The sequence below is a fragment of the Gavia stellata genome, chromosome 28 (assembly GCF_030936135.1).
Source record: "Gavia stellata isolate bGavSte3 chromosome 28, bGavSte3.hap2, whole genome shotgun sequence".
Classification (NCBI taxonomy): Eukaryota; Metazoa; Chordata; class Aves; order Gaviiformes; family Gaviidae; genus Gavia; species Gavia stellata.
The window spans coordinates 6,339,658-6,353,263 of record NC_082621.1 but is presented as its reverse complement, the minus strand read 5'-3'; the positions used below and the strand labels follow the sequence as shown (position 1 = coordinate 6,353,263).

The 13,606-nt window shown below is 53.0% G+C and overlaps 1 protein-coding gene across 1 annotated transcript; it reads left to right on the top strand.

Annotated features, from left to right (window-relative positions):
- The first annotated feature begins 8,216 nt into the window (after positions 1 to 8,216).
- Positions 8,217 to 8,966, top strand: LOC132319511 (feather beta keratin-like). The gene is made up of 2 exons (XM_059830469.1): positions 8,217 to 8,252; positions 8,640 to 8,966. The coding sequence occupies exon 2, from the start codon at positions 8,661 to 8,663 to the stop codon at positions 8,964 to 8,966; it is 306 nt and encodes a 101-aa protein (XP_059686452.1). The 5' UTR covers positions 8,217 to 8,252; positions 8,640 to 8,660.
- Positions 8,967 to 13,606: the final 4,640 nt, after the last annotated feature.

The window sequence follows — 13,606 nt, the reverse complement described above, 5'->3', positions numbered from 1 at the left end:
AGGGCTGGCATGGCAGGCACTGGTTGTAGCAGGACATGACTTGTGGCTGGAGGAGCACCTGGGAGAGAGGGCAGGGGGAAGCAGAGCATGAGGGGGGGCTGAGGAGACGCCTGTCTTCCCCCACGAGGGAGAAAAACCATGAGCTGGAGATGAGAGCTGGAGGCATTTTAGGGAGCGCCACAGGCTTCACCTTCCCTTCATCCCAAAAGACCCCTGCCAAGAGGCTCCTAGCCCATCGCTCACTTGAGGCAACCCTCAGCCTGTCTCCATGGCGCACCCTCTACCCCCTTCCCTCCCTCACCATAAGTAGCCCCATGAGCCAGTGTAGGACAAAGAGCAGGTATGTGCTGAGAAATCCCAAAGAAAACGAGGAGGGGAGAAAGGGCTTCAGACTCACCTTGTTCCCAAGGAGATGGAGGCGAGAGGAAGTGGATTGAATGGTAGAGAGTGAGCAGAAGGGCCCGCTTTTATACTGCTCCTGCACCGCCCCAGGCCCACAGTCACTGCACGCAGGCCGTAATTTTCCAAACGACTCACCTCCAAAGCAAAATATCCTACCTAATGGCACAGGTTGTGTTCTGGTTTCCATCAACGTTGCCATTTCATTTCCTCATTTCTGGCATGCCTGGTCTGCCATGCAGGCTCTTTTCATGTGCTGAGATGAGAGGCCCAAGGATATCCCGGACAGGGTTGTGTCAGTGAGGGCGCAAGATGTCTCCTAAGTGCTGGAGGGGTCTGCCTGGTCCATCAGGCAAATCATGTGGAGGTCAAGAAGAAGGTCTTCTTCCAGGCAGGTCAGTAGCGAGGCTTGGTCAAAGACAGCCACAGCGCTGAACTGGGCAGCTTTGCTGCGGACAGGGGTTACATGCAACACTTCATGGTACTTCAAGGGTTTTGGTCTTGGTCTTCACTGTCAGGATTTGCTGTCGAGAGTACGGGCTCCAGACGCTCCTCAGAATGTCTGGAGCAGGGAAGATCTACCCACAGTAGAGGAGGATCAGGTCCGTGAACATTTAAACAGACTGCCTGACATGAGTGCAATTGACCTGATGCCATGCACCCGAGGGAACTGGTTGGTGTCACTACAAAGCTGCTCTCAACTCGCTTTAAAGTGACAGCAGTCAGGGAGGTGCATCTGAGGACTGGAAGAAAGCCAATGGGCCTCCTGTCTTCAGGAAGGGCACGAAGGAGGGCACGGGCTGGTCAGCCTCACCTCGATGCCTGCAAAGGTGATGGAGCAAATCATCCTGGAAGCCATTTTGCATGACGAAAGGACAAGAAGGTGATTCTGAGTGGTCAGCATGGATTTATGGAGGGGAAAGCAGGCCTGACCAACCTCACGGCCTTCTTTGATGATGTGCATGGCTCCGGTGGGTGAGGGAAGTGCAGCAAAAGTTGTTAACCTCACCTAACCAAGGCTTTTGACGCTGTCTCCTGTAACAATCCTTACAGAGCAACTGACAGAATACAGGCTGGGGAAGAGGGCGGCGCATGGGATGGCAATTTGGCATGGCTGCTGCTCTCCAAGGGTTGTAATGAGTGGCATGAAGGCTGTCTGGCGGCCCCTCACTCCTGGGTCACGGCAGGGGTCCAGACTGGGGCCAATAGTTTTTAACCCCTTTACGCAAAGTCCTGCAGTGGGGCAGGAAGAGCCTTCTGCATCGCTACAGTCTGGGGCCGAGGGGCTGCCAAACAGCTTTGCAGCAGAGGACCTGGGTCCTGGTGGACACCATGAGGCAGCCGGCACCCTTGCAGAAATGGCGTCCGACAGCATCCTGGGCTGCATTAGGAAGGGGGTTTCTATCAGATCAGGGAAGGTGATCCCTCTTCTCTGCTCAACACTGCTGAGACAACAGCTGCCACAAACAGCAGCTCCCCAGTATGAGAGAGAGGCAGAGCCATGCTGGTGCGAGTCCAGCAAAGGGCCAGGGAGCCCCTGAAGCGCCTGGAGCCCCTGAGGCAGGAGGGCCTTCAAGAGGAGGGGTTGTTCACCCTGCAGAAGAGAAGGCCCTGGGGCACACTTCCTAGCAATGGGTAAAAGAGCTGACGGGAGGGCGTCACGAACATAGAGCCAGACTGTGCTGAGTCTTATCCAGTGAAGGGACAAGAGGTAATAGGCACATGTCGAAGTACGGGAAATTCCACGGAAACATAAGAAAAGTCTTTGTTAATGTGAGAGTGGTAAAGTAGCAGCTAGGGGTGCCCAGACAGCTTGTGGCTTCTCCACCCATGTAGGCATTCAGAGCTTGACAGGTCTTGGCCCTGAGCGTCCTCCAAAGTCTGACCGTGCTTTTAGCAGGGACGGTTGGACTAGCCGGTCTCCAGAGGTCCCTTCCAACATCAAGGATGCTGCAATTCTGTCATGGGCAAAAGATGGGCAAAAGATGGGTGATGCACAGCTGCCCCTTAAGAAGGAAGAACTGGTTGGGAATGTTGGAATCAAGGGCAGCCTTGGCTCTCACACCTGAGAAACACTGGAGTTTAAGACCTGAAGACAGGAAGGAAATTGAGTGGCAGAGTAGAGCCCCTGGACTTCAGGCATGCTGCCTTGGCCCAGACAGGCAGCTGGTAGGTAGGATGCCATGGAGGCAGCTGTGAAGGGCAAAGGAGCTCAGAAAAGCTGGCAGTGCCTTAGGCACCTCATGGTCCAAGAGCAAGAACGGTCCAGCCCAGTACCTGGGAAAACAGGCAGACGTGTCAGCAGATCAGCTTTGGCTAAGCGGGGTACTACAGCGGAGCAGCAATGCAAAAGGCCGCATCCCGGAGGTGAAGTAGGGATGAGCTGTGAAAGAGGAATTCGGAAATAATTCCCAGGCATGTTGGGATGCTGTTAGGAAAGCCAAAGCTCAGCCTGCCTTGAGTCTTGCAAGGGGCAAGAAGAGCAACAGGCAACAAGCATCAAGAACAACATCGACCCCTACAAGAGTAGCTGAAGACTGATGGAAGACAATGTGGGCCCGCTGCTGACTGGGGTGGCTGATTTCCTGAAGAGTGGTCAGAGAGCAGGTTGCGGGGAGTCAATGGCTTGTCTCTCTCAGCCTTCACCTACAAGGTCTCCCAGTCCGCTGTGCTCGCTGAAAGAGTTGAAGGAAGGAGGGGGTGCCCTCCCAGCAGTAGGTGGGCACCAAGTCAAGGACTGCCTGAGAAATGTTGACCCGTACACGCCAGCTGATGTGCTCCAGGGCAGGGCTGCTGTAAAGGGAAGGGAGACCTAGACCTGCTGGAGGACTGGGCCCACAGGAACCTCCATGGCATCAAGAAGGACAAATGGCAAGTCCTGCACCTGGAAAGGAAGAACCTCTTGCTTAGGATCTTAGAGCCCTGAAACTTCCTCTGGGTAGACCTGACCCTCGCTTCAGAATCAGCCCTGGGGAGAGCCTTGGAGGGTGGAAGGGAACGGACACACAGGCCTCATCTTCCTGCCCAAAGAGACCCGGCTGCAGTGAGGAGCTCTCCTGAATGCTCCATGGAGGGAAAGAAAGGGTTGCAGAAAACCTCTCCCCACTGCTTGCGACTCATCCCTGGGTCCCAGGCGCTATGTCTTCTCCTGGCGTTTGTGCTTCTGCACGCCTTCTTTCCCATGCCCCAAAGGCCTCCTCAGCCTGCAGCACAACCCAGCACCATTGGAGAGGCAAGGAAACTTCCCCCAAGTCCCCAAGGAGTGAGGGCTGGCAGGACCCCGCAGAGCCCGGTGCCTGGGGATGCTCAGGGATGGGATGTGCTCAGAAGGGCCCTGGGTACAAAACCAGCTCTCAGACTCCATCGAGGAGGCGATGTACTTCCCTGCCCTGCAGACATGGAGACAGCTAGGACGCGTCCCAGGAAGGCAATGGAATGCCTTGAGTAGGCAAGCTTCCTGGGATAGACTCTCCCTACCCATGGCGAGTCACACTCTAATTTTGGATTAGCCGTGTGTCAGCCTTTTGGTGTGAGGCCAAGTCAGGAGTGCGTGCTGTCTGCAGGCCCATGACCCACACAGGGCTGAATTCCCTGCGGCCAGGGCAGCTCCATCCCTGCCCAGGGAAAACGAGCTCTGAGCACTGGGCTGTATATGAGTACACAGCTCCAGGATGCCCTAATGGCGATTGCCCTCAGTGTGACCTTCTTGTCGGAGCTCCCACAGCTCGGGGTGCTCACAGAATTATCAGTGTGTTTGTAAAAGTGGCCAGGCCTTTGTGTCTCTTGCTGGTCATTGTCAAAATCGTGTGGCCAAAGTGCATGGTGGTGTGATGAGAGAGGGAGGAATGAGGTGCTGTCCCAAATCCCAAAATACCCTTCAGGCAGTCAGGAAGAACCCAACTCCATGGGGCTTCACTTGGGGCTTGTCTTCTGCCCATACTGATTTCCTGCACAGGAAATCTCATCCCAGTACTTGAAAGGATCTTCATGGCCTAGTGAGCATGTCAAAAATGAGGAAATGAAATGGCAACGTTGGCAGAAACCAAAACAGAACATATGACATTAGGTAGGATATCTTGCTTTGGCGGTGAGTGTGTCAGAAAATTACTGCACATGGTGGTGCAGGAGCAGTATAAGAGGTGTCCCTTCTCACTCTCTCATCCACCCCTCACACTTCCACCTCCTTGGGAACAAGGTGAGTCTGAAAGCTCTTTCTCCTCATTCTCCTCCTCCTCCTTTGGGATTTCTCAGCATATACATGCCCCTTTGGCCAGTGTGCAGTCTTGGAAATGCTTGCTGTGGGAGAGGGAAGGGATCAAAAGGTGTAGGATGGAGACAGACTGGGTCTTGACTGAGGTGTCTGCTGAGTTATGGGCTAGGTGGGGATCTCCTTAGGCTTGGTTGCTCTTGGCAGGGTTCTTCTGAGGGAATGGAGTAGCCTGTGGGCCTCCCTACACAGCCAACTCTTGTCTGCAGTTCATGCCCTTGGTCCCACATGGTTTTTCCTAATATCCAGCCTAAACCTTCCCTGGCACAACTTGAGGCCATTTCCTCTTGTCCTGTCACTTGTCACTTGGGAGAAGAGACCAGCACCCACCTCTCTACAACCTCCTTTCAGGTAGTTGTAGAGAGTGATAAGGTCTCCCCGAGCCTCCTCTTCACCAGACTAAACAACCCCAGCTCTCTCAACCGCTCCTCATAAGACTTGTGCGCCAGACCCTTCACCAGCTTCGTTGCTCCTATTTGGACACACACAAGAACCTCAATGTCTTTCTTGTAGTGAGGGGCCCAAAACTGAACACAGTATTCGAGGTGCAGCCTCACCAGTGCTGAGTACAAGGGTACAATCACTTCCCTAGTCCTCTTGGCCACACTATTTCTGATACAGGCCAGGATGCCACTGGCCTTCTTGGCCACCTGGGCACACTGCTGGCTCATATTCAGCCAGCTGTCAATCAACACCCCCACATCCTTTTCCACTGGGCAGCTTTCCAGCCACTCCTCCCCAAGCCTGTAGCATTGCATGGGGTTGTTGTGACTCAAGTGTGGGACTCGGCACTTGGCCTTGTTGAACCTCACACAGTTGGCCTCGGCCCATCCATCCAGCCTGTCCAAATCCCTCTGAAGAGCCTTCCTACCCTCAAGCAGATCAACACACCTGCTCAACTTGGTGTCATCTGCAAACTTACTGAGGGTGCACTCGATCCCCTCGTCGAGATCATTGATAAAGACATTAAACAAGACCGGCCCCAATACTGAGCCCTGGGGAACACCACGTGTGACCAGCCACCAGCTGGATTTAAATCCATTCACCACAACCCTTTGGGCCCGGCCATCCAGCCAGTTTTTTACCCAGCAAAGAGTGCACCTGTCCAAGCCATGAACAGTCAGTTTCTCCAGGAGAATGCTGTGGAAAACGGTGTCAAAGGCTTTACTAAAGTCCAGGTAAACAACACCCACAGCCTTTCCCTCATCCACTAAGCGGGTCACTTTGTCATAGAAGGAGATCAGGTTAGTCAGGCAGGACCTGCCTTTCATAAACCCATGAACTTTCCCTCAGAGTCTCTCCAGAAACTTTCCGCAGGAAACCCACAACATAGATGGAAGTAGGACGACATGCACTGTGAGCCTATTCACCTCATTCTCACTCCTTCTTTTATCTGGGACCATTTTCTACCTGAGCCTTTCTGCCCCAGCACAGAGGCATCCAGAACAAGAGGTATTCCCTTTGCTACCCTCCTCAAGACCTTGTGGGGTTGCTGCCCTCCCAGCGCCTTCCACAGCCCAGGCTCCTCAACCAATGTCAGCAGTGGCCACACGCTCCTTCTGCAGCATGTGCACCGAAGCCAAGAGGGCACGTCTGGGCAGAGGCTCAACAAAGCTGGGCCTGATGGCCAGGGGCTCAGGAGGAGTCACGCATGCCTCCTTCACCTGCAAGTGACAGTGTCTGAAGGGAGCCCACTGCACTATGTCCCACCCTCACCCCCCTTTGGGAATGGTGAAGCCTCTCCATGTGCCCCACGCACCCCTAACTTCCCCAGAGAAACGCCCTTCCTCCTGACTGTGTGTGTCTGGAGTGTCCAAAGAAGGAAGGACCATGCAGCGACAGTTAACAATCATTGTGTTAACAACCACTGCAAAACCATCTCCAAAAACCGCTTCCCAAAAACCACCCCTGAGCAACATCTCTCTCCCTGGGCATCACAGGAGAGGGTCTGCAGGGGAAAGGATGACACAGAGGCATGGGCTGGGATGCAGCAGAAATTTAATGAGGCAAAAGAAGGAAACGAGGTTGCGCCGAGTGGAGATCCTGGTGCAGGGAGTAACAGGGGCAGAAAGGAGTCTGCGCGCCATGGCTGTGGTGGATACCTGCCCTGCTCCCCGCCGCGCCCCGCCCCCACCCCACCCCCCCCCCCTCCACCCCCCCCCCCCCCCCCCCCCCGGCTCCCCGAGAGAGCAGGGCCAGCAGGTCTTCCCTAGGCTGGCTTTGTGGGCCAGATGACCTAGTGTCACTGTGCTTTGAGAGGAAGGACAGACCGTCTAGGCTGCAAAGGGACAGCCAAACAGCTGACAACCCGTTTGGTCTTCAGCCACACAGAGCTTTTATGTCCTGCACCGAAATCCTATTCTGCCAGGAAGTGCCTGGGACAGAAGGATTGTCTGACTCATGGCCACACTCCCCAAATGCTGCTGCTATCCTATGAGGAGTGTCAGGAGAAAAACTCTTTCCTTCAGAAACTGTTGGCAGTGAAAGGAAGGGCACTGCAGGAGAGGGGGAAATGCTCTCCCTACTGGGAACTGCTTCTGCAAGAAACTTCTCCTTTGTGTTTTACCTTGGGCTGTTCTTCTCAGTAACCACCTTCCTCTCTTCCAGCCAGGCTTTCCATGTCTCTAATCACTGCACAGTGGTGCTTGCTGGTGGGGAATGGGGTGTGCAACAGCAGAGACAAATTCTTTACCTGTGACTGAATCCCCTCTTGCCCCATTCCTCCATGTTCCCTGAACACTCCTGGGCACAATTCTGCTCACACCCCCTTTACCTTGACACAGGTAAGGAGCATTGTCTTTGGGCTGCTGAGAGGCTCCAAGAGGCAGGCTCTCACTCTGCTGATTCCATTCCCAAGACGTTTTACCCAGTCCCTGAGATACGGAAGTGGGAATCCTGTCACCTCTGGGTGCTACAGCCACTTAGATGTCCCAGGCTGGGTTGCACACATAGAGAGAGACTGGACAGGAGAGGAGGCTGAGAACGTGGGGAAATTTCTCCTCAAACCAAGCAGTATAAGGAGAAAGAGAGCTGAAACCAGAAGTACAGCCCACCAGCCTGAGAAGTGACTACCACTGACTGTCAGAGTGAGCTGGGATAGAGCGAGACGGAAGGACGGAGCAAGTCCTTGTGCATGGGAACCTGTGGGTGTACAACTGAGGACTGCAACACTTGGAGTACCTGGACCCTTACTGAAAAAAGAGTTGAAAATGAGCCCACCAGGGAACCCCAAGATGGTATCCCCTGCCTGTGTGGGACCTCTTCAGCACGTGAGTTCTCTCCTCAGCACTGTTGCATTCCTGCCCCAGAAGTTCTTGGGCCTCCCATTCCAGCATTTGACAGAAGCGTCTCTGGCACAAAGGGCATTTCAGAAATGGGGAAGTGAAAAGGAGGCAATGAAGGAAACCAAATTACAAGCTGTGTGATTAGGAAGGGTATTCTCCATTTAAGATGAGTCTCTTGGAAAATTACTGCCCGCGCAGAGACAGCCTCATGGCCTGGGGTGGGGCAGGAGCAGTATATAAAAGTAAACCCAAAGCCTTGTTCTCTCATCCACTTCTCTTGCCTTACTCTTCTTGGGAACCAGGTGAGTCTGCAGGCCTTTCTGCTTCTCATCCTTGCCCAGGCTGAGGTCTCACACCAATGGACACTTCAGCCGATGCCTGCTCCATCATGCCACAGCAGGACGTGGAGGTCCTTGTCATAGAAGTAGGAAGGAGGGAGAACGTCTAGCATGGAGAGACACTGGGTCTTGGCTGAGGTGTCTCCTGAGCTATGGGCTAGGTGGGGACCTCCCTGGGCTTGGCTGCTCTTGGTGGGGTACTTTGGGGCTGAGGGGAAGGAGAAGCCCGTGGGTATCTCTATGGAAACTCCAGCTTTCCACCCAATGTGTGCCTTGGCTCTCTCAGAGTGGGGTGACAGGCTGCTCCTCACCCATGTCCACTCCTCTGCTTTCCCCTGCCCTCTCTCCCAGGTGCTCCTCCAGCCACAGGACATGTCCTGCTACAACCAGTGCCTGCCATGCCAGCCCTGCGGCCCCACCCCACTAGCCAACAGCTGCAATGAGCCCTGTGTCAGGCAGTGCCAGGACTCCACTGTTGTCATCGAGCCCCCTCCTGTGGTGGTGACCCTACCCGGACCCATCCTCAGCTCCTTCCCGCAGAGCACCGCCGTGGGATCCTCCACCTCCGCTGCCGTTGGCAGCATCCTCAGCTCTGAGGGAGTGCCCATCTCCTCCGGGGGCTTTGGCCTCTCTGGCTTTGGCAGCCGCTACTGTGGCAGACCATGCCTCCCCTGCTAAAGCTGCTGGCGATGGCCCTGGGGAAGGCCCTCAGGGACCCACAAGATGGTACCGGACTGGGGACGGAGCATCGGCTTGTTGCTTCCAGAGGGGCTGAGCAGCCCAGGCACCCCTTGCAAAAGATGGGGCCAGCCTGAGCTCTCCAAAAGCACAGCCCATGCCTGCTTTCCCCTCTCTCACTCTCTCCTTTCCCTCCCATGTCCTTCTCTTGTGCTCCCCCGGGCTGTGAGACCTGCTGGCCCTGCTCTCTCGGGGAGCGGGGTGGTGGGGGGGGGGGGGGCGGCAGCAGATGAACACCTGGCATTATGTCCGCCACAGCCAATGGGGCGCAGACTCCTTTCTGCCCCTGTTACTCCCTGCACCAGGATCTCCACTCGGAGCAACCTCGTTTCCTTCTTTTGCCTCATTAAATTTCTGCTGCATCCCAGCCCATGCCTCTGTCTTATCGTTTTCTCTGCAGACCCTCTCCTGTGATGTCCAGGGAGAGAGATGTTCCTTGGGGTGATTCTGGGAGGGAGTTTTTGGAGATGGTTGTGCACTGTTTGTTAACAATTGTTAACTGAAAGACTGTGGGCAGTTTTTCCAAAATAGTTGTTCTTCAGAGCCTGTCTGGGCATTGGTCTGCTGGTGTGAGGTGGTGGGTGATTGCCTTTGCATCAATTGTTTTTTTCTCTTTTTTCCCTTCCGCTCTCAGACTGTCCTGATCTCAACCCAGTGGTGTTTTGCTCTCTTGCTCTTCCAGTTCTCCCCCCCCCATCCCACTGAGTCAGTAGAGTGAGAGAACAGCTGGTGGGTACTTAGTACTTGCCAGGGTCAACACACCACACAGGCCCAAAGGCAGTGCATGTCCTCCTTGCCCTGCTCCTTCCCTGTGTGTGCCCAGGGCTTCCTGGGAAAGTTTCTGGGGAGAGGGATGCAGGGAGAGACTCAGGGCAAGAAGAGGGGCAGTGGGTGTGAGCTGAGTATCTCAAAGGACTGTCCAGGAGCTGTCCAAGGCAGTGTGGTGACCAGCAGCAAAGGCTGCAGAGAGGGTTGCAGTTCATGAAGAGCAGCTGCTGAATTGCTGCAGGACACAGCTGGGGAAGATAACACATGTTCACCCAGAGCCACGAATGGCAGATGCCTTCATACCAACCAGCCCTGTCTCCTCACAATCTTTCAGCCCCCAAGAAGCAGCAGCCCAAAAGCAGGGCCAGGGAAAGGTGCTTTTGCACCTGCATCAAAGGTGCTTTTTGCACCTGCATCAAACCAGGCATGACTCCCAGTACTGTTCCTGGACACCAAGGGCTTTCATCAGCATCCTGGGCAATGTGAGCAGGACCTGAGCTAGGAGATAGAGCATAGTGACTATCCCACTCTGCTCAGCAAGCACTTGATGGTATCTAGAACACTGGTCTAATACAAGAAAGATGTAATGGAAGAGACGTGGACCAAGCGGAGTGAGTTCAGCAGAGGGTGTCCATGATGGTGAGGAGCTGGAACACTTGTTTGGGGAGGAGAGGCTGAGGGCACAGGGCTTACTGAGCGTGAAGAGAAGACTTTGGGGAGAGACCTAAGAGCAGCTTTGGACTAGGTACGGTGAGGTCCCCCAGAACACAGATCCGGGCTCAACACTGTGGCAGTGCATGGTTGGAGGACTAGAGACAATGGGCTCACATTGAATGATGAGAGATTTGGACTCCATAGGAATAAAATGGTTTTCACCAAGAGGAGAGTCAAGCAGTGGAACAGGTTGCCTGGGAAGATTGTGCAGTAACCCCCTTGGACGCTCGTGGCTGACTGAGCTTGGAGCAATGGGTTGGGCCTGATGACCTCTGTCCTTTCCAACTTGATTATGCTATGATCCTATGGTCCCAGGGCACTTTTTTGTGCTTCTGCCCACTGGGGGTAGGGCCAGCAATGAGGAGCAGGGGCTCAGCTTCCTGGCTGAGGAGACAGGCAATAGGCAGGAGCTCTCCTGAATGCTCTGTGGAAGGAAACAAAAGATTGCAAAAGGCATCTCTGCACAAGCTAGAAGACCACAAGACCTGTGGACACCAGCTGTTGGGACAATGTTTTCCCCAAGATGCTGCGGCAGCATGTTCCTTTACTGTTCTCATGCTTTTATTTTCCACCTAGTCTTCTACTCACCCCACACCTCTAAACCTCAATACTGTAGTTAAGACAGGTTCTCCTGGGGTCTCTGGGAAGCTATTGCCTCTGCCTTGTCAATAACACATTCATCCTTCTCCTCCTGACTACTTGCATCGCAATGTTCAGCACACCAAGGAAAAAGAAAAGATGTACACAACGAAGTGATGGTAGAGGCTGAACTACATTGGGTCATTGTGCTGGTTTTGGCTGGGATAGAGTTAATTTTCTTCTTCATAGTAGCTAGTATGGGGGCATGTTTTGGATTTGTGCTGAAAACAGTGTTGATAAAGCAGGGATGTTTTAGTTACTGCTGAGCAGTGCTTACACAGAGTCAAGGCCTTTCTGTTTCTCACACCACCCCACCATCGAGTAGGCTGGGGGTGCACAAGAAGTTGGGAGGGGACACAGCTGGGACAGCTGACCCCAACTGACCAAAGGGATATTCTATACCATATGATGTCATGCTCAGTATATAAACTAGGGGGAAAGCTGGCCGGGGGGACCACTGCTTGGGCTGGGCATCGGTCGGAGGGTAGTGAGCAATTGTTTTCATTTGCATCACTTCCCTTTCTTGTTTGTTGTTGTTGTTGTTCTTCTTCTTATTTTCCTTCTCATTACAATTTTTATTATTATTATTATCATTATTATTTTATTTTATTTCATTTCACTTATTAAACTGTTCTTATTGTCATGGGCCCATCAAGCTATAAATAGCTCACCCTTATGTTCCCAATCCAGATCCACCTGAACCACTTCAATTCTAGCAGCCTGGTCCACCTGCTCATTTTTTTTATGTTCTTCAGTAGCACAACCCTTGGGTATGTGAGTATCTACGTGACATACTTTTACAACCAGGTTCTCTACCTGAGCAGCAATATCTTGCCATAATTCAGCAGCCCAGATGGGTTCACCTCTGCGCTGCCAGCTGCTCTGCTTCCATTGCTGTAGCCACCCCCACAGAGCATTTGCCACCATCCACGAGTCAGTATAGAGATAAAGGACTGGCCATTTTTCTCGTTCAGCAATATCCGAAGCCAGCTGAATGGCTTTCAGCTCTGCAAACTGACTCGATTCACCTTGTCCTTCAGCAGTTTCTGTGACTTGTCGTGTAGGACTCCACACAGCAGCTTTCCACCTTCAATGTTTTCCCGCAAGACGACAGGATCCATCTGTAAACAGGGCATATTGCTTCTCATTCTCTGATAATTTATTATACAGAGGGGCCTCTTCAGCACGAGTCACCTCCTCTGGCGACACTCCGAATTTTTGGCCCTCTGGCCAGTCCATTATCACTTCCAGGATTCCCAGGCGATCAGGGTTTCCCATCAGAGCCCGTTGTGTTATCAGTGCGACCCATTTACTCCATGTAGCATCAGTTGCATGATGCATAGAGGGGACCCTCCCTTTGAACATCCAGCCCAGCACAGGCAATCAAGGGGCCAAAAGGAGCTGTGCTTCAGTACCAACTACTTCTGCAGCAGCTCGAATTCCTTCATATGCTGCTAATAGTTCTTTTTCAGTTGGAGTGTAACAGGCTTCTGATCCCCTATATCCCCAGCTCCAAAACCCCAATGGTCGACCTCGAGTCTCTCCAGGCGCTTTGTGCCAGAGGCTCCAGGTGCGGCCGTTATCCCCGGCTGAGGTGTAAAGCACATTTTTCACATCTTGTCCTGTCCAGACTGGCCCAAGCGCTACTGCACAAACTATCTCCCGTTTAATTTGTTCACAGGCTTGCTGCTGCTCAGGGCCCCATTCAAAGTCGCTCTTTTTCTGGGTCACTCGATAGAGAGGGCTTACGATCGGACTATAGCCTGGAATACGCATTCTCCAGAAACCCACAACACCTAAGAAAGCTTGTGTTTCCTTTTTGTTAGTTGGTGAAGACATAGCTGTTATTTTATTGATCACATGCATTGGGATATGATGACACCCATCTTGCCATTTTATTCCTCAAAACTGAATTTCCTGTGCAGGCCCTTTGACCTTACTTTGTTTTAGAGCAAGACCAGCTTTCAGGAGAATCTGGATTACTCTTCTCTGCTTCTCAAACACTTCTTCTGCTGTGTCACCCCACACAATGATGTCATCAATATACTGCAGGTGTTTGGGAGCTTCACCTTGTTCCAGTGCAGTCTGTATCAATCCATGACAAAAGGTAGGACTATGTTTCCACCCCTGGGGCAGTTGATTCCAGGCATACTGGATACCCCTCCATGTAAAAGCAAATTGTGGCCTGCACTCTGCTGCCAGAGGGATCGAGAAAAAAGCATTGGCGATATCTATTGTTGCATACCATTTGGCAGCCTTTGACTCCAGTTCATATTGAAGTTCTAGCACGTCTGGTACAGTGGCACTCAGCGGTGGTGTGACTTCGTTCAGGCCTCAATAGTCCACTGTTAGCCTCCACTCTCCGTTAGATTTTTGCATGGGCCTTATGGGACTATTAAAGGGTGAATGAGTCTTACTGATCACTCTTTGACTTTCCAGTTGATGGATCAACTTATGGA

Excerpts from the sequence above, each read along its gene's own strand:
- LOC132319511 (XM_059830469.1), top strand. The coding sequence starts at position 8,661 with ATGTCCTGCTACAACCAGTGCCTGCCATGCCAGCCCTGCGGCCCCACC.